The 27,075-nt window shown below is 41.3% G+C and overlaps 4 protein-coding genes across 6 annotated transcripts; 2 read left to right on the top strand and 2 right to left on the bottom strand.

Moving 5' to 3' along the window:
* Nucleotides 1-820: 820 nt before the first annotated feature.
* On the top strand, nucleotides 821-4,578 carry LOC106920717 (tripartite motif-containing protein 16-like). Its single transcript, XM_088007085.1, has one exon. It carries the CDS (start codon nucleotides 860-862, stop codon nucleotides 2,519-2,521), a length of 1,662 nt encoding a protein of 553 aa, XP_087863211.1. The 5' UTR covers nucleotides 821-859; the 3' UTR covers nucleotides 2,522-4,578.
* Nucleotides 4,579-4,952: 374 nt separating this feature from the next.
* Nucleotides 4,953-7,858, top strand: tuba1a (tubulin, alpha 1a). Its single transcript, XM_014991905.2, has 4 exons — nucleotides 4,953-5,076; nucleotides 6,063-6,285; nucleotides 6,382-6,530; nucleotides 6,709-7,858. Exons 1-4 carry the CDS (start codon nucleotides 5,074-5,076, stop codon nucleotides 7,687-7,689), a joined length of 1,356 nt encoding a protein of 451 aa, XP_014847391.2. The 5' UTR covers nucleotides 4,953-5,073; the 3' UTR covers nucleotides 7,690-7,858.
* A 1,373-nt stretch (nucleotides 7,859-9,231) lies between these two features.
* On the bottom strand, nucleotides 9,232-11,771 carry LOC148158383 (tubulin alpha-1C chain). Its single transcript, XM_088007084.1, has 4 exons — nucleotides 11,629-11,771; nucleotides 10,643-10,865; nucleotides 10,418-10,566; nucleotides 9,232-10,267 (listed from the first exon to the last, which is right to left on the bottom strand). Exons 1-4 carry the CDS (start codon nucleotides 11,629-11,631, stop codon nucleotides 9,293-9,295), a joined length of 1,350 nt encoding a protein of 449 aa, XP_087863210.1. The 5' UTR covers nucleotides 11,632-11,771; the 3' UTR covers nucleotides 9,232-9,292.
* A 1,567-nt stretch (nucleotides 11,772-13,338) lies between these two features.
* ccm2l (CCM2 like scaffold protein) lies at nucleotides 13,339-25,223 on the bottom strand. 3 transcript variants are annotated; one of them, XM_015001516.2, is made up of 11 exons: nucleotides 24,986-25,223; nucleotides 23,860-24,027; nucleotides 23,700-23,783; nucleotides 18,132-18,315; nucleotides 17,123-17,706; nucleotides 16,885-17,014; nucleotides 16,267-16,330; nucleotides 16,016-16,172; nucleotides 15,682-15,820; nucleotides 14,630-14,777; nucleotides 13,339-13,720 (listed from the first exon to the last, which is right to left on the bottom strand). In XM_015001516.2, the coding sequence occupies exons 1-11, from the start codon at nucleotides 25,013-25,015 to the stop codon at nucleotides 13,585-13,587; spliced, it is 1,824 nt and encodes a 607-aa protein (XP_014857002.1). In that variant the 5' UTR covers nucleotides 25,016-25,223; the 3' UTR covers nucleotides 13,339-13,584. The 3 variants fall into 3 exon arrangements, with proteins under 3 accessions (XP_014857002.1, XP_014857003.1, XP_087863209.1); XM_015001517.2 differs by having other exon boundaries at nucleotides 13,339-13,717; XM_088007083.1 differs by lacking the exon at nucleotides 23,700-23,783.
* Between the last annotated feature and the right edge of the window lie 1,852 nt (nucleotides 25,224-27,075).

Genomic DNA, 27,075 nt, shown 5'->3' with positions numbered 1-27,075 from the left:
ATTAATATGCTTTTATCAAAACCAGTCCCCAGTAGCTCTGGCCACTGGGAACACTGGCTGCTGGCCGCTTTGGGGCAGAACCCAAGGTTCGGTTCAGGTCACACCTAATAAAAAACTATCCATGCCGCTCATGTGCCTCACTCTGGGATCTGCCTGACTAAGACATCATGATAATTTCCTGGAGTTGACATTTTAACTTTCCTCAAGGCAGGTCTGAACTCGACTATTGGAAAATTAATGGCGTTAATATGTATTATGTCCTCATTCTCTAACAAGATTGACTCTCTACCTTTCCTCTATTAATCCATCCATCCATCCATCCATCCATCCATCCATCCATCCATCCATCCATCCATCCATCCATCCATCCATCCATCCATCCATCCATCCATCCATCCATCCATCCATCCATCCATCCATCCATCCATCCATCCATTTTCTTTACACCCTTGTCCCTTAGTGGGGTCGGGAGGTGCTGGTGCCTCTCCAGCTAACGTTCCAGGCGAGAGGCGGGGTCACCTGGACAGGTCGCCAGTCTGTCGCAGCCTCTATTAATCATTAATATTATTTGTACTGTATTTTGGAAAATACCTGCACTGACATTGATGTTTGTTGTTTTGCTCATGTTAAATCTCTAATTAAAACAGGACAAGCAGACTCCCTTCAACCAGACGTTTCCTGAGGCTGATAGATCCTGCTCTAACATGCCTTGAATCTGGGTGGATCCAACGTCTGTTGAAAATGAAAGCGGATTGGCTGTAAGCTCTCTGCTCTGACACACGAGTCATAGATCAGAACTTGAATCAGTTTCAGTTTTCAGGAAGTGAAACTAACACATTCACTGTGACTGAAGAGCGAAATGGAGCTTAATCAGCTGGACCCAGAAACTTTCTCCTGTTCCATCTGCCTGGATCTACTGAAGGATCCGGTCGCTATTCCCTGTGGACACAGCTACTGTATGAACTGTATTAAAAACTTCTGGGATGGAGGTGAGAAGAAGAAAATCTACCACTGTCCTCAGTGCAGGAAAACCTTCACACAGAGGCCTGATCTGGTAAAAAACACCATGCTAGCAGCTTTAGTGGAGCAGCTGAAGAAGACTGGACTCCAAGCTGCTCCTGCTGATCACCGCTATGCTGGACCTGAAGATGTGGCCTGTGATTTCTGCACTGGGAGGAAACTGAAAGCCATCAAGTCCTGTTTAGTCTGTCTGGCCTCTTATTGTGAGAAACACCTTCAGTCTCATTATGATGTGGCTCCTTTGAGGAAACACAAGCTGGTGGAGCCGTCCAAGAACCTCCAGGAGAACATCTGCTCTCGTCATGATGAGGTGATGAAGATGTTCTGCCGCACTGATCAGAAGTGTATCTGTTATCTCTGCTCTGTGGATGAACATAAAGGCCATGACACAGTGTCAGCTGCAGCAGAAAGGACTGAGAGGCAGAGAGAGCTGGAGGAGAGACGAGGAAACATCCAGCAGAGAATCCAGGACAGAGAGAAAGATGTGAAGCTGCTTCAACAGGAGGTGGAGGCCATCAATCGCTCTGCTGATAAAACAGTGGAGGACAGTGAGAAGATCTTCACTGAGCTGATCCGTCTCCTCCAGAAAAGAAGCTCTGAGGTGAAGCAGCAGATCAGATCCCAGCAGGAAACTGAAGTGAGTCGAGTCAAAGATGTTCAGGAGAAGCTGGAGCAGGAGATCAGTGAGCTGAAGAGGAAAGACGCTGAGCTGGAGCAGCTCTCACACACAGAGGATCACAGCCAGTTTCTCCTCAACTACCCCTCACTGCCAGCACTCAGGGAGTCGACACACTCATCCAGCATCAACATCCGTCCTCTGAGACACTTTGAGGACGTGACAGCAGCTGTGTCAGAGCTCAGAGACAAACTACAGGACGTCCTGAGAGACTCATGGACAAACATCTCACTGATGGTCACTGAGGTGGATGTTCTACTGTCAGGACCAGAACCAGAGAGCAGAACTGGATTCTTAAGATATTCATGTGAAATTACTCTGGATCCAAACACAGCAAACACACAGCTGGTACTATCAGAGGGGAACAAGAAGGTAATAAAGATGAATAAACATCAGTCTTATTCTAATCATCCAGACAGATTCACTGACTGGGTTCAGGTTCTGAGTAGAGAGAGTCTGACTGGACGTCGTTACTGGGAGGTGGAGTGGAGCGGGTTATGTGTTTATGTAGCAGTCGCATATAAGAACATCAGCAGAGCAGGAAATGGGAATGAATGTAAATTTGGATATAATGACAAATCTTGGGCATTAAATTGTTTCAGTTCTAAATTTGGTCACAACGACATCTGGACCTCCGTCTCAGGTCCAGTTTCCTCCAGAGTCGGAGTGTACCTGGATCACACAACAGGTCTTCTGTCCTTCTACAGCGTCTCTGAAACCAGGACTCTCCTCCACAGAGTCCAGACCAGATTCACTGAACCGCTACTGGCTGGAGTTTGGGTCAGTAACTCTGGATCCTCTGCAAAGTTCTGTAAACCCAAATAGAATTTTTCTCTGTTGTTGATCAGAGTTCATGGTTCTGATGTCTCTATTCTGTTCATCTTTATTTTTCTGGTTTAAATGTATTTCTCTGTGTTCCAGGAGCCATAAAGGAAATCACTGCTGATGTTTTCTTTCTTTCTTATGACAGAAATATTTATCCAATGAAAAACTAAAGTTCTCTGGGCTCTAATAATTTTGCTTTAATATTTATTCTGATGTATTTGGATGTTCTGGTTTCTCTTCAAAAACTGCAAAACCATAGCAACAAACAATATATATGATAATAATAATTATGACATCACTGGAAAGTACATGGTACAAGCATTGTGCCTAGTTCTCTTTCAGTCTCCTAAGATGCATTTTTCTTAAAATATTTTAGATATACTTTATGAAAAATTCTTGCAAATAGGCAGAGATCCACTGTACTCATTTTACAAGGGCAAATATGCACGGAAAACATTTATTAGGCAAAATTAATTTTAAACATAAAGACAATAACCTTTGACATCTTTGTTTTGCATCAGTGTCACCAGTCACTGCAGCATCCATCAGTTTTTGAGCCTCTTGTCATCAACTGAAATACATAGAAAGGAAAGCATTTTGTTTGCTGCTGAAAAACGCAGCACACAAGAAGAAGAAAAAACACATTTCAAAATCCAACTATAGCTTTGTTGTCAGTGGATGTTTGTTGTTATAAATAGCCCAGTAATTGCCCACAGTCGTAGAAGGTGTAGCATGACTCTAACCACTGTTTCATGGAGATTATTTTGTTGTTAGCAACTAAGGGACTTAAAGGCACGTTGGTCTAAAAGCGTTTGTGGTCATTGTCTCTGAAAGGTGATAGTTTAGGAAAGATAATAACACCAAACCCCAAGAGAAATAGCTGCTTTGTCTCATCCATTTTAAAGTCGCAGCACACCATCCTCATGGGAAGAGCAGATGGGCGTTTCCCTCACAGAGACAAGACATGGAGATCTGGGGAGAGAGAAAGATCACATCCCCCCTGCACACGGCACAGCCTCCTAACGGAGCTGCAGTTTAAGCTGGGTCACGTGCTGGCCAGATAAAGGCGCTCTGTGTGTGAGGTTACAGGGCTGTTTCCAGGCAACTCCTTTATTCAGCTTGTAGGAACCGTTAAATCTTAGGAGCAGGGATGGAGGGGGAAGGGTTGGGCATCCACAGCTCTCTGTGGCCTACATCCCTCATGTGTGACAGGGCAGTTTGACCTCTTTTTAATGAAAGAAGACTGTAAAATCTGGCCAAACAACAGCAGATAAAATAAGATACAGACCACATCCGTCATGTTAATTTACGTGCATAACACGTAAATTAAATAGCATGATGTGAATCAGTTCCATAGGATGTACAAAATTATCTGAATAAAATATGTTGGACATGTTTTTAATTATGCTTTGATATGCTTTTAAGGCTGTGGAAATTCTGAAATATCATCATGAAGTTTGGAATATTTGAAATAGGTTCAGAAATTTTGGACAAAATTTACAAGATAATGAATTAAATGAGAAGGTGAAAATATTCTCTACCATGTTATTCATAAAAAGCTCAAGTATTGCCCTAATCATGCATTTTGAAGATTTTTCCAGCTGAAAATAAAACAACCAAGATTAATAGAAAAGCTGAGATAGGAAGGTTTCATGTAGAATTCAATTTACAGGCCATATTTACAGACCTGGATCTAGCATTATCTAAATCCTAGCTCTGGGGCAACTCACCACCATTTGTGTGGGTTTTTGATGCTGTGTTTTTCAGCTAACAAAAGACTGACGAGGAAACTATCTGTTAGCCATATAATGATGCTTCCTCTGGATGATGCTGCATCCTGTAGCATGGGCGTCCACTCTGGAGGTTGGAAAAGAAATCAATGTAGGGTACTGCACATGTTGTCTCACAGTTTGCTGTCTGATTCTTTTTTCTGTTGCTGTCATATTTAATGTAACATAAAAAAATCAACAATCATTTGTTTTTAAAGAAATTGTGAAACCAATGTCATTTATCATGTCTTAATCCTGCTATAATAAAATATATTATTGGTGCTACAAGTTTGCTTCTTTTTCCTCTTAATTTTTTTTGTCCTCAAGTGTGTTTGAATTTATTTTTTTATATAAAAACGATACAAAAACTGTTTTACTACAGTTCTTGTCAGGCTGACCTAGTTTTTTTTTAAATTAATTTATTTATTTTTACATTATTTTAAAAAATTACGCAGCATTTTCCACTCAAGCAGAAACGCCATGAAGCTTTCAGTACAATACCAGGAGGGCAGGCGACCAGCTGGGTGGGGTTGATGGGCGGAGACTCTCCTTGGCTTCGCCATGGTCCAATAGGAATCCGCGAAATCATTGCGACCTCAAAGTGACAGGGAATGGACCAATAGGAGTGGAGAAGCTGCCGGCGCCGGGGCTTTACTCGCATATATAGCTCCGGCATCATCATGTTCACCATTATCTCTTACATCGACCCCATAACTGTCGAATTGTAAGACTCCTTTTCTGAGGAGACTCTTCCATCCTCTTTCACAACTTCAGCGAAACAACATGGTAAGAACCTTTTACCAGCTTTGTAAAAAGGATATAACTGAGGTCTAAGTGATGGTGTATAGGGAGATAATTTGATTTAAACAGTAAAAATAAGTGTATTTACAATAATGAATGAAGTTTTGAGGGATTTAACTGTAATTATTTTTCAGACTCAAACGCTTTATTTATGCTACAAAGCGTAGGTCAAAATGTCATGTTCGATGGAGGGAGGGGTCCTGGCGAGGTTCGGATGGGGACGTGGCGGGCAGTCTGGACAAAAGAGTCTCTTCACCCCACCCTCCTTGGTGGACAGTGGGAATAACGAAGGCTTTATTATCCCAGCCTCCTTGGCATGACTGAAACCCCGGTCAGCATCACAAGGTGACATCTGGAGGCTGTGACTGTAATTTAGTGGCAGCCAGAATGAACACGACCCACTCCCACTGAAACCTTATCCGGACTGAAAATGGATTAAATGCACAGTCAGCATGGCGTCGGTCATTAAAAATGCAGACGAGTAATGGACACTGCTGATTCGTTCCTAATGGCTATAAGCATTAGTTTTTAATGGTGATATAAGCGTTAATGCTCTATGGTCATAAAAGATATCGAGGTTTCCGCTAGTCGATCAGATTTAAGAGTTTTCACGTAAATTTAAGGGCTCAAACAAACATCACCGGTTGCCTAAGTGACGCGTTTGTTGCGTAGCAACGCAGTTCCAGACACAACTGCAATGCGCAAGGAAAAAAAAAAGAGTAACAAAATGCCGCGAGAATTGCAAACCCAAATAGAAATCTTATTCAGTTAATTTACCAGGACATTTAACCCATGAACCTCAGGTCCAAAGCTGAAAAATCAAATTTCTTGATGGTTATATTTATCACATAAGTTATTTTTCTTTCACTCACAGGTGTTAATAAAAGTTTCTTTTTCCTTCATAAGTATGAAATAGTTTTAGTAAACTGTTAAAATTCTCCCAATGTTTTTTCTTTTTTTCTTTCTCACAGCGTGAGTGCATCTCCATCCACGTCGGTCAGGCCGGTGTTCAGATCGGCAATGCCTGCTGGGAGCTCTACTGCCTGGAGCATGGCATCCAGCCGGACGGACAGATGCCCAGTGATAAGACCATTGGAGGAGGAGATGACTCCTTCAACACCTTCTTCAGTGAGACTGGAGCAGGGAAGCACGTCCCCAGAGCCGTTTTTGTAGACCTGGAGCCCACTGTCATCGGTAAGCAAGATCACTTCTGGGATAACAAATAAACTTGGTATTTATTGTGAAAAATCTGTAAACCTAAACTAATTTGATATTTAATTTTCTGCTCAGATGAGGTTCGCACTGGGACTTACCGCCAGCTGTTCCACCCTGAACAGCTGATCACTGGGAAGGAAGATGCTGCCAACAACTACGCCAGAGGACACTACACCATTGGCAAAGAGATCATCGACCTGGTTCTGGACAGGATCCGTAAACTGGTGGGTGAATTCAGACACAGAGCTCTTCAATTTGTTTTCAAAATGTTTAATTTGCAAGAGAACATCTACATGGTAGGACATTTTATATTAAAAGTAGAGTTTTAATCACCTTATTGCAAGAACAGCGGAATATAATCTGGTAACATGCAACATTCCATGTCTTTATTTATATCCTCAGGCTGACCAGTGCACAGGCCTGCAGGGGTTCCTGGTCTTCCACAGCTTCGGTGGAGGAACCGGTTCTGGTTTCACCTCCCTGCTGATGGAGCGTCTCTCTGTCGACTATGGAAAGAAGTCCAAGCTGGAGTTCTCCATCTACCCAGCTCCCCAGGTGTCCACTGCTGTTGTGGAGCCCTACAACTCCATCCTGACCACCCACACCACCCTGGAGCACTCCGACTGTGCCTTCATGGTGGACAATGAGGCCATCTACGATATCTGCCGCAGGAACCTCGACATCGAACGCCCCACCTACACCAACCTGAACAGGTTGATCGGTCAGATCGTGTCCTCCATCACTGCGTCTCTCCGTTTTGATGGTGCCCTGAATGTTGATCTGACTGAGTTCCAGACCAACTTGGTGCCATACCCTCGTATCCACTTCCCTCTGGCCACCTACGCCCCAGTGATCTCTGCAGAGAAGGCTTACCATGAGCAGCTCTCAGTGGCTGAGATCACAAACGCCTGCTTTGAGCCGGCCAATCAGATGGTGAAATGTGACCCTCGCCATGGCAAGTACATGGCCTGCTGCCTCTTGTACCGTGGCGATGTTGTTCCCAAAGATGTGAATGCTGCCATTGCCACCATCAAAACCAAACGCACCATCCAGTTTGTGGACTGGTGTCCCACTGGTTTCAAGGTTGGCATCAACTACCAGCCACCAACTGTGGTTCCTGGTGGCGACCTCGCCAAGGTCCAGAGGGCTGTGTGCATGCTGAGCAACACCACTGCCATTGCAGAGGCCTGGGCTCGGCTGGATCACAAGTTTGACCTGATGTACGCCAAGCGTGCATTCGTCCACTGGTATGTGGGTGAGGGAATGGAGGAGGGAGAGTTCTCCGAGGCCAGGGAGGACATGGCAGCTCTGGAGAAGGATTACGAGGAGGTTGGAGTCGATTCCATTGAGGGTGAGGGAGAGGAGGAAGGAGAAGAGTATTAAAAGAACCACAGAGAAGTCAGGAAAGCAGAAAGTGATTACATGCACTGTGTTCTTGAATGCATTCCAAACAGAGATGTTCGTCCATCAAAGTATCATGTTTGCCGTTTGAATAAAACTCCTGAAATGATCAAGTTTGGCTTTGTTCTGAATAAAATCTCTGTGATTTAAAGTTATTTGTCTTGTATTCATTCTAAAAACCTATTTCCAATATGCTACGAATGCATTGTGTCCGGTGCACTGCAGACATGTCAGTTATCTAAATGGTATCAGAAATCGCCCAATTCTCTGCTTATGTTTTGCAGCATGCTGCCCTCCTTTGGCTACACAGAGTAACTATCAATAGTTCCTACAGGATTAAAATGTGAAATTCAACCAAGAAGTCTCTGAAATTACAATTAACCATCCTATATTTCTTTTGTTGATATGACTCAGAATATGGGATATGACCAGAACACTCCCAAAATCCATTACCTGAGGCCAAGAGAATATTTGTAACCTTTTTTTTCAGCTTAGATGCTCATACACTTGATTAGCAACTATTTTCTCATAGCTTAGATGAAAGGAAGATTATGCCTGTAATTTAAGTTACTTTGAAACAATAATTGTTGAAGGTTTAATTACAGTTACCATGCAAGTCTGCAGTACTAAGGACAGATTAATATCTCAAATGGGGGCAGTAGTCAAAGGCAACACTTTAATTTGGTTGGCATTGGGTCCAAGATACAAGTTGAAGGTTTTGATGAAACTTTTATAAACCTCAGATCAGATTCAGTGTCAGTGCTGCACTTACTGAGGATGAAGAATGGAGTGAAGTATGAGTGGGTAGGACTAATGATTAAAGGGATCCACCATTAGTTATAAAAATAGACCTTATTTGGGAATTTATTTTAGGTGAAACAATGCAGTAATAGGTTTAGTTTTTCTGAATTTTAATGTATATATGCTACAAATGCATTGCATAGCATGTCAGGAATGTCACCATGTTGTTCACACTGCAATGCATTCTGGGTAAATATGCAACAGTCAAACTGCCTGGCTCCTCCAGCCAAAACAGTGATGCCTTTTTGTGCTTCAACAGGTGTTTAGGGTCCGAACTTCCTCCTAGTCGTTTCACATTACCAGTGATCTAGCTCCTTAGCCCTGCTTGGTTTGTTTTTTCGTGCCGTTTAGAGTCCGATGTGGTGGTAACCATAGACATGAATACAGTGGCAACACCAGACTTTGTTACAGACACCATGGTAATGTCAGTACAGCTACTGTTAGCATCTCAAAGAGTCCTGGATCCTTTTAAGCAATTAGGAGTGCAAAGGTCTTAATCTCAATCAGCAACATGTTTAAATTCCCCACTATATTTTGCCTTACTCAGAACGATTTGGTTAACGGGGATGAGATGTACACAAACTTGTTTGTACAGTTGCTGAGAATTACTGCCCCAAGTGGTCAAATTCAGTCATGTTTTTCCATTTTTAAAGAGCAGATTTGTAGAAATGGTTACTTCAGCCCACCATAATAGATATAAAAAAAAAAACAAGTGACAATTACTGCAGCAAGACATCTTTATTTTGAACATTCAGAAGTGTAGACAGACAAGACAATGCTGTGTTTAATATTCTTCTCCTTCATCCTCATCTCCCAAGCTATCGGCACCAACCTCCTCGTAATCCTTCTCCAGAGCTGCCATGTCCTCCCTGGCCTCGGAGAACTCTCCCTCCTCCATTCCCTCACCCACATACCAGTGGACGAATGCACGCTTGGCGTACATCAGGTCAAACTTGTGATCCAGCCGAGCCCAGGCCTCTGCAATGGCAGTGGTGTTGCTCAGCATGCACACAGCCCTCTGGACCTTGGCGAGGTCGCCACCAGGAACCACAGTTGGTGGCTGGTAGTTGATGCCAACCTTGAAACCAGTGGGACACCAGTCCACAAACTGGATGGACCGTTTGGTTTTGATGGTGGCAATGGCAGCGTTGACGTCTTTGGGAACAACATCGCCACGGTACAAGAGGCAGCAGGCCATGTACTTTCCGTGGCGAGGGTCACATTTCACCAACTGATTGGCCGGCTCAAAGCAGGAATTTGTGATCTCGGCTACCGTGAGCTGCTCATGGTAAGCCTTCTCTGCAGAGATCACTGGGGCGTAGGTGGCCAGAGGGAAGTGGATACGAGGGTATGGCACCAAGTTGGTCTGGAACTCAGTCAGATCAACATTCAGGGCACCATCAAAACGGAGAGACGCAGTGATGGAGGACACGATCTGGCTGATCAGCCTGTTCAGGTTAGTGTAGGTGGGGCGTTCGATGTCGAGGTTCCTGCGGCAGATATCGTAGATGGCCTCGTTGTCCACCATGAAGGCACAGTCGGAGTGCTCCAGGGTGGTGTGGGTGGTCAGGATGGAGTTGTAGGGCTCCACAACAGCAGTGGAAACCTGGGGAGCTGGATAAACAGAAAACTCCAGCTTGGACTTCTTTCCATAGTCGACAGAGAGACGCTCCATCAGCAGGGAGGTGAAACCAGAACCGGTTCCTCCACCGAAGCTGTGGAAGACCAGGAAGCCCTGCAGGCCTGTGCACTGGTCAGCCTGAGGATATAAATAAAGACATGGAATGTTGCATGTTACCAGAGTATTTCACTGTTCTTACAACACAATTAAAACTCCTATGTAAATGTTCTCTTCCAAATTAAACATTTTGCAAACAAATTGAAGAGCTCTGTGTCTGAATTCACCCACCAGTTTACGGATCCTGTCCAGAACCAGGTCGATGATCTCTTTGCCAATGGTGTAGTGTCCTCTGGCGTAGTTGTTGGCAGCATCTTCCTTCCCAGTGATCAGCTGTTCAGGGTGGAACAGCTGGCGGTAAGTCCCAGAGCGAACCTCATCTGGAAGAGACAAATTTACAGCATCATGAGCGTTATAAAATCCATCATAAAATTAGTCATAAATAGACAAGCTTACCAATAACAGAGGGCTCCAGGTCAACAAAAACGGCTCTGGGGACGTGCTTCCCTGCTCCGGTCTCACTGAAGAAGGTGTTGAAGGAGTCATCTCCTCCTCCAATGGTCTTATCACTGGGCATCTGTCCGTCCGGCTGGATGCCATGCTCCAGGCAGTAGAGCTCCCAGCAGGCATTGCCGATCTGAACACCGGCCTGACCGACGTGCACTGAGATACATTCACGCTGTGAGGAAAAAAAAAACATTTTAATTCTTGTAAACAGTTTCATTTCTAAAGAATGCTGAAAGCCACATGTCTTGTCCTATTATAGTCAATAGCTTCAAGGTCATAAGTCACATGGTGTGCAGCTGTACCTCGCTTATCAGAAAAAAAAAAAAACGTTCAACACAAGCGCTTTTATGAGGAACTAAAAACCAGAACCGGATGACTACAATCACTTGGGGCATTAGGCAAAGAAAAGAAACACCCCTAAGTGATACATTTCTTTTTTTCTTTCCACATTAGAGTTGGGTGGTGGAAGAGAGCAGCACAGCTGCAACGGATTAAATGGGTCAATATGAAAATTTGGCAACACAATCTGCCAGTTCAACCATGAAAAAGCAGTGAAGCCGAGAGCATTAAGCTTTTGTCACAAAAGGCAGGACTGTGGTTTCAGAGGCCCAGGAGGCCTCTTCAAAAAGGCGCTGAAACAGAGGAATGCGTCATGCTCTGCGACTCTGAAAAGAGGCCAAAGAACAGCGGAAACACGCCCATGACTCAACTTACATTTCGGCTGAGGGAGGCCTGGGCACTTTAAAAAAATATATATATCCTGCCTTCAGAAAGCTTATGTTCAAAGGCACAAGAAAAAAAAAAAAAAAAAAAAAAAAATGGATACCGATGTCTGATTTAACCATTGTTTAAGCTCAACTGAGACGACTCAAAAAACGACCACTATTTTTAAGAAGAAAAAAATCGGACTGATGCATTTATAGTTTCTTACTCACCATGTTTCCACAAAAGCTGAAGTATTGGGATGATGAAAAAGAACAAAGAGTAGTTTTCTCCCACGGAGAGACTGTTAAGAGTCTGTTGCAAGAGAGGAAACTGATAAAAAGAAGAAAGACAGGCGGTGCCTATATACCGGCTTATCAAGGCAGGGCTTAATCTTATTGGTTGGATGTCACATGACACGTATTCCTATTGGTTAAGATCAAATTAAATTGGCAGATAATGTTACGACACACCACGAGGTCTCTCGAAAAACCAGCGCCTGTCCTGAATTGTGCCTGTATTAATTCACACACAGGCTTCTATCGTCATTTTAATTAATATCTTTTTAAAGTATATCACGGCTTCGTTTTATTGGATGTTGGCAAATCATTAACATCATAAAAGTTTATCAGTTTTCAAAAGACAATGACATTTTATTAAAGACGTGTTAGTTATAAATGTTATGTAGGTAATTGTAGTCTTATCAATGTACAGTGTCACAACAACAAACTAACAGTTTTACTCAATAACACAGAACAGCCTTGTGCTATTTTCTGCGTATTTAAAAATGCCCCTCACAATATGGCGCCGACGTTGACGTAAGCTAGTACGTCCGGGCGCTGGTCCTCGGTGCCAGCGATTAGCCAATATCGATAACACGAAACTATACTGTGCCTTCTTATAAAAGTGATGCATTACAACGACTGTTGAACCCCGTAAGTGAAAAAACATAGACAAAAGTTTAAACTTATTTTAGAACAGGCGGACTTCCTGGTTTTGAGCGAGTTCATGTTGTGTCGTCACATTATCTGATTTAATTTTAACCAATAAGAACGGGTGTCACATGGCATCCAACCCATGATCCAACCAATGTGATTAAACCCTGCCTTTCAAACGGTAAAGAGCGCGACCCAGTTTATGCTCAAGATTTTTCTATGGGAGAAACTAGTTTTTCCTCATTTTTTCTCATCCCAGCACTTTAGATTTCGTTTGTAAAGATAGCTAGTGAGAATCTGTAGCTTATTGACTTCGTTGGACAAATTGTTTGGTCTCCTCTGCAACCAAACATAGAGGGGTACTTTTGTTTTTATGTTAATCTGGAACAAATTTCCAGTAAAATGTAAAAATTCTAAAACACTGAATTTCTTTAACAAAATCTTTAGAGTAAAGCCAGACAAAACTCACTAAAACTAAACATTGAAGAAATGACGAATATGTTCAATTTGTAGTGTCTTAATAGTGGTTTAGTATCAAGTATAATGTAAAAATAATGCCAGGTATTGAAGTTCTAAATATTCTGGAAAAATGTGCCAAAGCACTTGGCCATAGGACATTTTCTTCCTACTTTCTAGTGAAAAACAAGTAAAAAATGCCAGGCGGACATTTGAGAGTCAGGCCTAAAAGGGTTAAACTGCATCTAACTCTTTTGTATTAAACATTCAACAACTTAAATACAGAAATGTGTTTATACACAGATTTTAGATCGCAAAAGGCAGACATCAAAATTTTCACAATTTTGCTGCCAAGAGAACTTTCTGATAATCTTTTAACACAGATTGTTGAATTAAACAAAATGATAAGATCCAGTTTTTATTAAGTCAGATCTTCATTAGGAATCAGGTAGATGAAGGGAATTAAAAAGCTAAGAAGAATATGGAATATATTTACCATTTCTATCAAAAACTAGTGTATTTTGTCTTGTTTTTACTGTAGTTCTTCCTGAATTTATTTAGGTTTTTTTTTCACATCTCAAAATGATTGCTTGTTTATCATGAATAACTTTTAATTCAAAATAATTTACATATTCCCTTCGGATCTAAACACAGAATTGTTTTAACTTAGAATCAAAATCAGCTTTATTCACCAAGTTTGTGCACAAACACAATTTGACTTTGGTTCCTTTTTACTGTGAATGAAAACCCAGAACTGTTGGGAAATCTCTCTCTTAAGTCTTTTCTTCTCTGCCTTCATCAGAGGTAGTAGTCTTCCTCCTCAATGTCGCCGTGCGTGTCCTGGAAGCCCAGCGCCTGGATGTCATGGGTGATGTCAGTGATCCGTCGGTTGAATTCCTGAGAGCCTGTTGGTAGAGAGCCGTTGTCGTACCTACTGACAGAAGAACGGCTGTTATCTTACTGACAGGTTTTTGTATAGGGAGAAGAAATAAATCAAACAAAATGCAGGATATAAACTAATAAAACCAAAGTAAACCACAGGTGCATCCAGTAAAGAAGAATATCATCAAAATGTTTATCTATTTCACTTGTAAAATTAAAATAATTAAAACATAGATAAAATGAAGGAAATCTATGTTTGGCAGAGAAAACTGAAGTTTTTCACATACCCAACTACTCTGCTCAAAACATAAAAATCTGGCACAATTTAAAAGGAAATAAACATGCTTTTCAAGAACCAAACAAAGAAATAATCAACCAAACACACATCTCCTTAGTGAGACGTCAGCCTATGAAAACAATCTGTGCATGTACTGTACCGTCTGTTCCATATTTAGCCTGGGATTTCAGTCCACGCCTTGTGAATCCACACTGAACTCTAATGGCATTTGATTCACAATCTTTTCAAGGCCTCGATTCTCACTGTTCCTTAAGTACACATTTACCAAAACCCCCCCACATTTTCTCCAGTTTTATTTATATTTAAAATGTGTTCTTAAAGGTCATAGCGGAAATTAAGTAAAATATCACACTTTTTTTTGTTAAAATAAGTTTGAATACAGCTCTGTTTTAGCAATGTTTTGTCGAAGCTTAAAATTCTGACTAACTGTCAAGTCAGCAGTCTTCTCTAAGATAGTTTAGGTCAGTTTCGGTGTTAAAAATGTTTTTTGGTGTCATCATATAATATAATTTCTGATATAGAGAGACCACAGTTTGTGTTTTCATTTGTTATAACCATCAAACTCAACAGAAATAAGCTCTTAAAATAGACCACTTTTTGTGTGATGAATCAATCATAAACTGAATTATTGAAAATAAACTTTTCACATCCATTTCCACGTACCCTCTCATGGCTGTGGCCGACGTGTTGCTCATGCTGCGCTTAATTCGTCCAAAGCTGTCGGTTAAAATCCCGCCCTCTCGGATCCCGATGCTTTCCAGGAACTCCTCGAACACGCCGACGTCTTTGTCTGGAATAAACGGCCTCATGCCTGAAAAAACAAAGGATGAGCATGTTAATGGGCCCAAATGAAACAAACCAGGATTCCAAGACAAGAACATTTCACAGGAAATTAAACGTTTCTGAAAAACAGTCTTTCCCAAAATAATGTTGTATTTCCATCATTAGTCTTAGTCCAACAATTCATTCTTGAATAACAGAATGTGGAAGAAAATAATCTACATTGTAACCCTTTTTCTCTCTGCTTGCCTTTGTGTACTTTTTAATAGCATCTTAGCTGAAATATTTACATATTTTGCTTTGTATAAATCCTTCTGTGAGACTGCACCTGGTTTTATATATTAAATTTGAGGTTTCAGGACTTAATTCACCTGTAGCTGTTTTTACCACAGATGTCAGCATGATTCATATTGAATTATGAAGATGTCGGCTTTATTTAGAGGTATGTCCACCTTAACAAAATATATACTGGAGACACATCAGAAGAATGAATTTTTAACAACTTTAAGGAAATAAACAACTATACTGAATAATTCTTCTTAGATTCTTCTTGTGTTGTGTTGACTGTGTATGTTTTCTTATATATGCGTTGCTTATAGGAGACATATTGAAGTAAATGACATTTATTGAAGTAAATGTCCTTTAGTGGAATATTTTTTGTTATAGTATAATTCATTTGTTTTAATTTATGGCCTCTATTTTGTATTTGTTTATTTTGTAGTTACTTATATGTTGAATGTATGTAATATGCATGTATTTTTATTTGTTTATTTTTGCAGTTACTTTTATTCTGCCTGTGTTATGTAATCTATGCATGTTCAGTATTTTTAGTTGTTCTTGTTGAATCTGGGCACTTCAGGAAGAGTAGATGCAGAGAACTGCAACCGATGGGGATCCAAATAAAAGAAAAGAATAACTCCGTCTCGGTCTCTCACCCAGCAGCAGGAATTTGCGCTTGTCTCCGTACAGCTGCAGCAGTTCGGAGCAGAAGTGGTCGATGTTTGAACCCAGCCTGTATTCTCTCAGCAGGACTGCAAACTGGTGCAGCTCCAGAGGATTCAGCTTGTTCCTCAGCTGCACATAAACACACGCACGCACGCACGCACGCACACACACACACACACACACACAGGGGTTTATTTACTTTATATGCTGGGGATTCAGTTTCCTTCCATGGTGCCTGTTTTTAATTCTTTCAAAACTTATTGGAGCCAAACCCGATCCGCCTAGCTTCATGTTCTGCTTGTGAAGATTGTTGTCCACACTCACTGTAATCATGTACTCCTGCATCAGCAGCAGGGCAGGGTTGCTGTCTGCTCCATCACTGGTTGATGCCAGGCTGCGATGGGAGTCCTGCAGCGAGATAGACGAGCTCTCGCTGTACGTCTCACTGTAGTAGAGCTCAAAAGCCTCCTGGGAGCCATCGCTTACAGAGACAGAAGGACACTGGCTTCTTAGAGGATTGCATATAAACATACAAAAAGCAGTAGTAGTTATTGTTCTACAGCCATGTTACTTACAAAGAGCTGCAGCAGCTAAACTCTAGATCATAACTGTAGGACATGTCAGTCAGGCAGCTGTCACCTGTACAGAGATACAGAAACGTCTTAATGTTTCAAGTTTTACTCTTTATTCTTTACTGCATTACTTTGAAGTCTGTTAAAATCATTTTAGGATTACTTTATTTTATTGGGTTATTTACAAGGTTCTGCTTTTTGTTGATCTGAACCATCAGAGACACAGAAAGACAATTACAAAGTCAGCCTTCTATCAACTCAAGCAGTCTCTGATCTGCTTGGCATGCAAACCTGAGTTTACTTCAAATAGAAACCGAGGTTTGTAGGGAGACCAGAGTTCGTTCTTTTGGTCCACATCACATCGATTACGCATTCACACCTCCACAAACAAACCAGATTTCTAGGAAAATGAACTGGATTTGAATTAAAGCCGATTAAACAGGAATGGTGTGAATGAACCCTAAGTGAGGGCCTTCCCAAATGTCTTACGTAAGCAGTGCATCTGAAATGTGATTTTTGTCACTCATTTCAGGAAGTGAAATGCATAACTTGCATATAGATTTATTACACATAGAGTGAAATATTTCAAGCCTTTATTTCTTTTAACTTTGTGACACTCACTCCTTTGGAGCCAGTATTGATCTGGCATGGTGTGGTGAAATCCGGCCCTGTCAACACATTCAATGGTCTGATGGCCGTAAATGATCTGGAACATCTGGCAAATGAGGGAGCAATACTCCTCTGCAGCGTCCTGCACATAAACACCAAGGTTCAGATGATTAGTTTACACATAAATCTGTGTTTATGTGGACTAATTAGCATCATCTGGGTTGCTCTGCCTTCCAGGGAAGACCCCCACCCTGTTCTCCATCGCCAGGATGACCAGGTTGCAGTAGGCATCAGGACAGGGTGTGGGTTCCAGCGGGTTGTAGTTCCGTCTCTCCCAGCTGCCGTAGCTTTTCCCTCTTTCCCAGCTTCCAGTGCAGGCCTGCCGCCGCTCCAGGCTCCCTCCACCGCCTCCATGCCTCCTCTCCCAGCTCCCCGCTCCTCCACCCCCTCCATGCCTCCTCTCCCAGCTCCCTCCTCCACCTCCCACCCCCCAGTTCCCACTCATTGGTCTCGCTCTGCGGTTCTCCCAGCTCCCACCGGTTTTTCTGGTTTGCTGCCTCCTCTCCCAGCTGCCGCCGACTCTCCTTCTCTCTAAGCTTCCTCCCCCCGCCTTCTCGCCACCTCCTCTCTCCACATTTTGGTTTTTGTCATGGTTACTTCTGGAGAGCGATGGCCTCCAGTCAACTCCACAGATGGTGTGTCTGCGCTCCATCGTGCCCCCTGCTGGTCGCGACTCAGCGTTGCAGCTCATGGTTTGTCGTCGCCCGTCGACGCCTTGTGTTTTCCTCCTGTCCAGGCTGTCATCGTCAGCAACCACAGAATCCACATTTAGACCTGCAGGATGCGCATTTTGGAACAAAATCCATCTCTTTGTTACAATATCACGACAGTAGTATCAGAGCAATTGTAGACAGAAAAAAAAAACTTCTTGCAGAAATTTTCAAATTTTTGCATTTTTCAACTTTTGTATCAGAAATGTCCAAGTTTTTTCTATAAAATTTCTGAGTTTTCTTCTCGCAAATTTTTGACTTTTCAGGCTTCTAAATTTCCAAGTTTTTAAACCTTCTGTGATTAGTCTCAAAGTTTTTTTTATGGGAAATGTACTTCTTTTTTTGTATAACCCTAATACGCTGTCATACAGTGCTCTCTCTAATATTTGACAATCAGTCCGTGTTTATTGAAGGGCTCTGATGGTTTGGAGGGGGGAATGGGGTGGAGGGCTCTCCTCCATACTGTGACATCAGTCACATTTGCCTCACCTGTCTTGAGAACCAGCAGGTGCAGTGCGTCGTCTCGCAGGTAGGAGGCAGCAGCGATTTCATGTGTGGGAATCCTCATCAGCAGCTTCTCGTTGTTTCTCCATGTCAGCAGCAGACAGCGAGCAGACAGACTCAGTATGCAGTCCTGATCGACGCTCGTCTTCAGTGGCAGCACCTTCAGCTGCTAATGACGAACACAGAGTCAAAAGTTAGGCTCTATTGAGGGTCTTTGCAGAGTTTTGGTAAGAAAGCAACTCAATGCTAAAGAATGCTACGTCAGCGTCCACGGTCCACATTCCTACAGGATTTCTTCAAGGAAGTTGAAAGGCCATCATGCTGGGAAATCAATGCAGCAAAGTTGTGAATTTTAAATGCTAGTGTAGCCGGGGCATATTTATGAGGGGCCGTTTAGGACAAAATTTACGTTTCGTCTCTCACACACTACCAAAAACTCTCGCACACTCAAAAAAATAGCCACGCACACACAAACGTTAACTTTCTCGCTCACATACACCACTACCAGCTCGCTCACATACACTACCAGCTCGCGCACATACACACAAACGTTAACGTTCTCGCTCACATACACTAACAGCTCGCACATTCACAAACGTTAACTGTCTCGCTCACATACACTACTAACAGCTCGCACATTCACAAACGTTAACTGTCTCGCTCACATACACTACTAACAGCTCGCACATTCACAAACGTTAACTGTCTCGCTCACATACACTACTAACAGCTCGCACATTCACAAACGTTAACTGTCTCGCTCACATACACTACTAACAGCTCGCACATTCACAAACGTTAACTGTCTCGCTCACATACACTAACAGCTCGCACATTCACAAACGTTAACTGTCTCGCACACATACACTAACAGCTCGCACATTCACAAACGTTCACTGTCTCGCACACATACACTACTAACAGCTCGCACATTCACAAACGTTAACTGTCTCGCTCACATACACTAACAGCTCGCACATTCACAAACGTTAACTGTCTCGCACACATACACTAACAGCTCGCACATTCACAAACGTTAACTGTCTCGCTCACATACACTAACAGCTCGCACATTCACAAACGTTAACTGTCTCGCACACATACACTACTAACAGCTCGCACATTCACAAACGTTAACTGTCTCGCTCACATACACTACTAACAGCTCGCACATTCACAAACGTTAACTGTCTCGCTCACATACACTAACAGCTCGCACATTCACAAACGTTCACTGTCTCGCACACATACACTAACAGCTCGCACATTCACAAACGTTAACTGTCTCGCACACATACACTACTAACAGCTCGCACATTCACAAACGTTAACTGTCTCGCTCACATACACTACTAACAGCTCGCACATTCACAAACGTTAACTGTCTCGCTCACATACACTAACAGCTCGCACATTCACAAACGTTAACTGTCTCGCACACATACACTAACAGCTCGCACATTCACAAACGTTCACTGTCTCGCACACATACACTACTAACAGCTCGCACATTCACAAACGTTAACTGTCTCGCTCACATACACTAACAGCTCGCACATTCACAAACGTTAACTGTCTCGCACACATACACTAACAGCTCGCACATTCACAAACGTTAACTGTCTCGCTCACATACACTAACAGCTCGCACATTCACAAACGTTAACTGTCTCGCACACATACACTACTAACAGCTCGCACATTCACAAACGTTAACTGTCTCGCTCACATACACTAACAGCTCGCACATTCACAAACGTTAACTGTCTCGCACACATACACTAACAGCTCGCACATTCACAAACGTTCACTGTCTCGCACACATACACTACTAACAGCTCGCACATTCACAAACGTTAACTGTCTCGCTCACATACACTAACAGCTCGCACATTCACAAACGTTAACTGTCTCGCTCACATACACTAACAGCTCGCACATTCACAAACGTTAACTGTCTCGCACACATACACTGCTACCAGCTCGCACACACACACAGACGTTTATCTCTCACATACACAAGACTAAAGTTGAACACACACACACAGTACTAAGACTCGTTTTTTGAATGTGTGAGAGCGAGACTTTTTTTGAATGTGTGAGAGTTGTCACGGAAGAGGCGGGGCATAATTTTTGGATCAAACTGCGCATGCGTAGATCCTAAACTATAATTTTCCATTTTTGACTCACTGTATGTTGTATTACTTAGTATATTTGTGTTTTTAAATATATATAAATATATTGAAACTATCTTTCAATAGCTACCTTATATTAAACTATGTTAAGGACAAATGTCAAACATAGTGCAAATATTTTGAAAACAAAGTAAAAGATCTTGCAGGTATATTAATCTCCTTCCTCCTTCATCAGAAATGAAAAATTATAAATGCACACTATGTGTTGGGAACCTGTGTTTGTTGACTGACTTTTATTTGTCAGGCTTACGAGACAAAAGCTGAAAAAAGATCGATTTTCTTCGCTTTCAAAATAACACAAAACAGCGAAAAAAGACCTCCACACCGGACCTCGTTTATTTATGTATGTATTTTTATTTTGATAGCTGCCGATTAAACTGAAAGTTACACATTGATATGATCATATGAGTAGTTTTTACCGAGAAATCGATCAGAAGCGCCGTGAAAATGGTCAGATTCACCGGATCCACGTCTCTGGCTGCAATGCGCGCTCCCGTCACAGGGGGAACAGATTTTCACGGGGGAACAGAATTTCTCACAAGACCTCTTAATAATTCCTGTAATGCTGGCACCCAGTGGACAGATTGTACTACAGCAATTTTGCTATTTTTAATCAATCAATCAAATTCATTTATTTCTATAGCACATTTAATCTACAAGAAAATTAAACGTTCTATATATATTTAAAATATATATAGCACAAATATACTAAGTAATAGAACATACAGTGAGTCAACAATCGAAACTTAAGGTTTAGGATCTACGCATGCGCAGTTTGATCCAAAAATTATGCCCCGCCTCTTCCGTGACAACTCTCACACATTCAAAAAAGTCTCGCTCTCACACATTCAAAAAACGAGTCTTAGTACTGTGTGTGTGTGTTCAACTTTAGTCTTGTGTATGTGAGAGATAAACGTCTGTGTGTGTGTGCGAGCTGGTAGCAGTGTATGTGAGCGAGACAGTTAACGTTTGTGAATGTGCGAGCTGTTAGTGTATGTGTGCGAGACAGTTAACGTTTGTGAATGTGCGAGCTGTTAGTGTATGTGTGCGAGAAAGTTAACGTTTGTGTGTGTGTGACATTTTAGTATTTTTTTAGTGTGCGTGGCTATTTTTTTGGAGTGTGCGAGAGTTTCTGGTAGTGTGTGAGAGACAAAACGTAATTTTTGGAGTATGCGTGGCTATTTTTTTGGAGTGTGCGAGAGTTTCTGGTAGTGTGTGAGAGACAAAACGTAATTTTTGGAGTGTGCGAGAGTTTCTGGTAGTGTGTGAGAGACGAAACGTAATTTTTTTGAGTATGCGAGGCAACTTTTTTGGAGTATGCGAGAGTTTTTGGTAGTGTGTGAGAGACAAAACGTAATTTTTTTGAGTATGCGAGGCTACTTTTTTGGAGTGTGCGAGAGTTTCTGGTAGTGTGTGAGAGACAAAACGTAATTTTTTTGAGTATGCGAGGCAACTTTTTTGGAGTATGCGAGAGTTTCTGGTAGTGTGTGAGAGACGAAACGTAATTTTTGGAGTGTGCGAGAGTTTCTGGTAGTGTGTGAGAGACGAAACGTAATTTTTTTGAGTATGCGAGGCAACTTTTTTGGAGTATGCGAGAGTTTTTGGTAGTGTGTGAGAGACAAAACGTAATTTTTTTGAGTATGCGAGGCTACTTTTTTGGAGTGTGCGAGAGTTTCTGGTAGTGTGTGAGAGACAAAACGTAATTTTTGGAGTGTGCGAGAGTTTCTGGTAGTGTGTGAGAGACGAAACGTAATTTTTTTGAGTATGCGAGGCTACTTTTTTGGAGTATGCGAGACTTTTTGGTAGTGTGTGAGAGACAAAACGTAAATTTTGTCCTAAACGGCCCCTCATACATATTGTTTCCCCTGAATGTGTGCTGCTGCGCCCTCTTCCTCTTGCCCATATATGGAAGATGCTGTGACAGAGCGCAGCTGGCTTGTTAGGGAGACAGGTAATCAGCATTTGCATTTAAAAGCAGGTAGATCGCTGAGATGATCAGATGCAGGCTGAGAACTTGTGCACAGGTATGTTTAACATCAATCGTGGAGTGAGTTTAGAATTTGACTGATTCTGCCACTGATTGTTGTAGGAAACGCACCTTAGAGTGTGACGTCAAGAGCAACATTTACTGGTTTCACTGTAGAGAAGGTAAGGGCCGTTTCTTATGATTTATCTGGCTGGTTAATGTTCTTGTCTAACTTGATTTCTTTTGTGTGTAGGTTGGCCTGCTACTGTTTCAGTTTTTGATTTGTTTTGATTTCAATTTTTCTTTTGTTTCAGTTTACTTATTTTTAGATGTTTATTGTTGATTAAAAATAATTTTTCTTTTTTTGGGGGGGGTTTGTTTAGGGAAAGAGACTTTCTATTGTAGTCCGCTGACTTGTTTTAAACTGGGACCTATGCTGTCCCTGGGTCCTAGGCTGTTTTATTTATATTGAGGAGACTAGTGGAAGGGGAGTTTCTTTTTTTTCTTTTCCTTTGTATTCACTAGGGATTTTTGTGAGTGCGCTTTTGTTGGGGAACACTTGGGTGTATTTAGTTGTATTTTTGTTTTCTTATTATTCCTCCCCCAAACAGTCAAATTTTTATCTAGTTTTAATTATTCAGCTTTAAGGATCCCAGGGCCAGCATAGACTTCCACCTTTAGTGTGGTCATTTGGTATAATAAAATAAATTGACTATTATTGTACATGAAACATTTGTGAATTCAATAAACCGTTTGTAATCTGCAGCAGTGCCTCTGTCCATCTTTACAAACTTATCTGAGTGAGTGATCTGGTAAAAAAGAGGATCCAAAGCTGTACCCAAGGTCACACTAGATTAATTTATCGATGATGAAAACTGGAAAATATGCTGCTGCAGAAGCAGATAAGGTTTACAATCTAATATTTCTTTATTGGAAGCAAAACTAAATCAACGTCAATCAGCTCAGAGTGAAGAACAAATTCTGAACTTTGTGCATAATTTCTCTATCCACACAAATCACTTTACCATTCAGAAATGAATACACTTAACTACATCAGCATATGTAACCTGCAACCCTTCCTGTGTCTGATTTAAATGTTTTCTCCTCCACAGCAATGCTGAAACTCTCTCTGTCTCTCTCTATATAGAAAGTATTATGGAAAAAACCCCAAAACATCCCAGTGCAATCTAACCTTTATCTGTAGTAAAGCATCTTCCAAACTATGGAATAAGTTTGGAAGAGAAGAACAGAGCTGCTTTATTCTCATATCACTGCACTATGCTGGAAAGCTGTAGGAGTTTCTGCAGTTGATCATTAACTGGCGACTAAAGCTTAAGTTAATAAAAAAAAAACATTTAGGTTAATGAGTTATAGATCAGCAAAACTACCAACCCTGGCTGTGTCCAGCAGCTGCAGAAGTTCATCCCTGCTTGATGGATTTAATGAAACTGACACCCAAGTCAGGTGACCCAGGAACTAAGAGAAGAGGTCAAACATTAAGCAGTTTAAAGCTTCTCTTTTTACCGTTTCAGTTCTGTTCATCATTTCTTACCTTCACTTCCTTTTCCACGTAATCAAAGATGAGCCGCTCGGGGTGGATGAGGTAATCCGGTGGGTAGAGGGGGACGGTGTGGAGCGGCCGGCGGTAAACGCTGCCGCGGTCTACGGCCCTGCGGCCAGATCTGGACCAGACCAGACGCTTAATGGGTGAAACGAAAGTCTGGGAGCAAAAACAGACAAATCCTCTGATGTTCTGGCATTAAATACGATGCAATTTTCTGTCAACTGTCACCATATTCTTGATTATATCACTGAACAATAAAAGTGTAATTGCAATGTACTGGGTTATTAATCTGACTTTATGATTTGAATTAAATTGGGTCCAAATGGAACTGTACCAGGATATAAATTACACCTGATGTGATTTGACACTATATCAACGATCTGAACTGAATTAAATAAGAATATTTACCATCGTATCCAGGGAATACTAAAGACTCAAATGTCTACATTTACATACAGACCAATTAAATTAATTAGAATATTATTGAAAAATTAGTTTATTTCAAGTACTTTATCATAAAGTGAAACATGTTTTATAGATTAATTACAGACTGGTGTTTTCCAGCCTTGACTTCTGTTAATTATGATGATTTTCCACTTACAGGCAATGAAAACTTGACTTTTAAAAACAGAGTATTACATCAGATCAGTAAAAAAACACATGCTTTATTATAGAAATGTAGCCTTTAATGACAGATAAAGATTATTTTCAAAAGGTGCTTTAAATCTGAGCCTCATCAGAATGAATATGACTGTAGTGGAAACATTTTTATCATTACTAGAAAATGTCTTTTAAAAAGTGTTTTGATGACAAAGAGACAAAATGTAACCAATCTATTCTGTGCATGTCAAAAACTCTGCACACCATAATTTTGTAAGAAAAATAAAAAGAGAGTTCATAGAGAGCACTACTGAAAACATGGCTGCTAATATAAAAAAGACATGAATCAATCCAAGAAGTCAAACTCTGTTGTTTCTGTTGCTTTCAAATTACTTTCTGTTATTTTGGGCAATTTTAAGCAAAATCAACAGGTTTCCAACATCAAAACAGTTTCCATTTGGATAGAGTAGCCTCAAGATATTAATAACATAAAAAATGGAAATAAAATAAGTACCTTCTTCGGTTTCTTTGGTTCGTAGTCCATCGTGGCGGCTCTGTTCTGGGTCAGAAAGTTGGGATCCTTCTCATAGTTTCCACTCAGATGTTGTGGCTCCTGTCTCTCAGTTGTTCTGCCGTTTTCTGCCTCTTTGCTCCTATAAGTCTGAGTTCATTTATTGCGTGTCATATATGCCCTTTTCTGCTTCTACACTGATTGTCTACTCTGCTGAGACCTCTCAAACACACACACAAACACTTTGGGCATGAAGAGAGAGCAGGAAGCGAAGGAAGTCCACTTCCTGTCCGAGAGGAAACTCCACCAACGACTGATAACATCCATTCTCTCTTCTCTGATAAAACACACAAATTATACAGCTCAAAATTCCCTTTTTAAATTTGTATTTGTGCAGAGACAAGTGTCATATCCAATTCTCTTTATAATACAGCCTAAGGTGATTTTCAAAGGCCTTTCTCTTTATGGGATTTTAGTTAAAAAAGACTTTACTTTTCATCCCAGGTTTGACATTATGTCATTACAGCGAACAGATTAATAAACTCAGTGAATGTTGAACACTCCAGGCCTCATTGTAATCAAACCAGCCTTTCCAAAACACTCTGCTATTGCTTTCTGCTACTGCTTACTTACTCTGAAGGAGATTTAGAGATCAGTATTTTCACTGTTTATGAAAATAGACATGCAATATGTATACATGTACTGTGCATTACACTGATAGTTGGAAGACATCTACTTCCACTCCATGCAGGCCTCCCAGCACGGAGCTTGCATGTTCTCCCTGTGCATTCATGGGTCCTCTCCAGGTACTCCATCTTCCTTCCACAATCACAACTGATAGCATAAAACTGCAGCAAATAACTGGGCCAGGAGGGGGGGTCTTTGAGCTGCCAATCATCCTCATGTACTTGCTGCTAAATGTATTAATAGCAGAGAAACAACTCACCATTACAGAAAAACTGTTTATCTGTTGTCATCAGTGCCTATGCTAACTATCTTTAGCATTCATGACAGGATGTACTAGCTTCCCTCCAATGCTCTTTGGAAGAGCGATAAGCAGTGCCACACCGAGGGTGATTGACAACACTAAGACCCTCCTTCTGGCTCTGGATAGCACTGGGAAAAGGCAGAGGAGCTCGGTTTATGCACAGATTATATTTGTCTCATATCATACTGTCACGACTTCTTGATAGTTTCAACAAATATGTAAAAATTATATTTTTATAAAAGTTACATACTGCAGCATATGTGGCTTTGATTAAACAAATTTTCCTTTTCAAAGAACAAATATATAAAAATAAAAGTAGCTTTTTCTGTTTACAGTGTAAAGTTAGACTGTTGTAATAGGAGCAGAATTTGTTTTAAAGCCTTTTGCATTTATTTACTATGGGTGCAAACAGCTGCCTTGGCTGAAACACTTAGAACAAGAAGATAAACAGAGCTGCACCCAGTACTGCGCGTTTGATAGCTGTTGGCTGTTGGGATGATTTCAGGCTCCTAACACTCGCTCTCATTATTTCAGTGAAAATGCTGCGCAAATACATTGTGAAGGCACTAGTGATGCATTTTTAAACAATTTACTACCTGCAGCCAAACAGGAGATGATGCAGATTACAGAAATACCTGCCTAACTATCTGTGTGCAGCTTTTTTTAATCCCTACAGGGTAGAATTATTCTACTCTTATTACAACACAATACAAAATCATTTATAAGTAGCGGTTTCTGCAGCATCTGGAATAGCAGAGAGTTGAAGTTTGACGTAACTTTCTTCAGATTCACACCATGGAAACCATGAATCTGTGATTTCAGTAAACACGTTTGGCCAAAAGAGGGCAGCACTGTGATGAAGGTTAACTTATGGGCTATAACGTAGAGAAAACGAAAAGAGGGGAAATTCTGCTGATGGAGCTAAAGGAGTCTCACACAAACAGCCTCAGCATCCTTCTGCACCTAATGTCAAGGCAACCGTTCGCTAGTATCTGCTGAGCTAATAGCTTAATGATCATCTGGTTACCTAGGCAACTAGAATCTGAGGTAGGACATTATCTTTTGAGCTTTCTTGTTTTTCACTTGTTTCTTTGGATAGAGAAAA

This window comes from Poecilia mexicana, unplaced genomic scaffold, assembly GCF_051168715.1.
Source record: "Poecilia mexicana isolate PSO_F unplaced genomic scaffold, ASM5116871v1 scaffold_7, whole genome shotgun sequence".
Taxonomy (NCBI): Eukaryota; Metazoa; Chordata; class Actinopteri; order Cyprinodontiformes; family Poeciliidae; genus Poecilia; species Poecilia mexicana.
Note: the sequence above shows the minus strand (reverse complement) of the source record. Positions and strands in the feature narration are given on the sequence as shown.

What these genes read in the sequence shown, in the direction of transcription:
- LOC106920717 (XM_088007085.1), top strand. Translation starts at nt 860, where the DNA reads ATGGAGCTTAATCAGCTGGACCCAGAAACTTTCTCCTGTTCCATCTGC.
- ccm2l (XM_015001516.2), bottom strand. Translation starts at nt 25,015, where the DNA reads ATGGACTACGAACCAAAGAAACCGAAGAAG. An exon ending in TCCTGGCGATGGAGAACAGG is followed by an intron (nt 17,015 to 17,122) that starts GTGGGGGTCTTC and finishes GTTTATGTGCAG; the next exon opens with GACGCTGCAGAGGAGTATTG. An exon ending in GCGCAAATTCCTGCTGCTGG is followed by an intron (nt 14,778 to 15,681) that starts GTGAGAGACCGA and finishes TTGTTTTTTCAG; the next exon opens with GCATGAGGCCGTTTATTCCA.
- LOC148158383 (XM_088007084.1), bottom strand. An exon ending in CCTGGAGCCCTCTGTTATTG is followed by an intron (nt 10,567 to 10,642) that starts GTAAGCTTGTCT and finishes TGTCTCTTCCAG; the next exon opens with ATGAGGTTCGCTCTGGGACT. An exon ending in TGGACAGGATCCGTAAACTG is followed by an intron (nt 10,268 to 10,417) that starts GTGGGTGAATTC and finishes TTATATCCTCAG; the next exon opens with GCTGACCAGTGCACAGGCCT.
- tuba1a (XM_014991905.2), top strand. An exon ending in CCTGGAGCCCACTGTCATCG is followed by an intron (nt 6,286 to 6,381) that starts GTAAGCAAGATC and finishes TTTTCTGCTCAG; the next exon opens with ATGAGGTTCGCACTGGGACT. An exon ending in TGGACAGGATCCGTAAACTG is followed by an intron (nt 6,531 to 6,708) that starts GTGGGTGAATTC and finishes TTATATCCTCAG; the next exon opens with GCTGACCAGTGCACAGGCCT.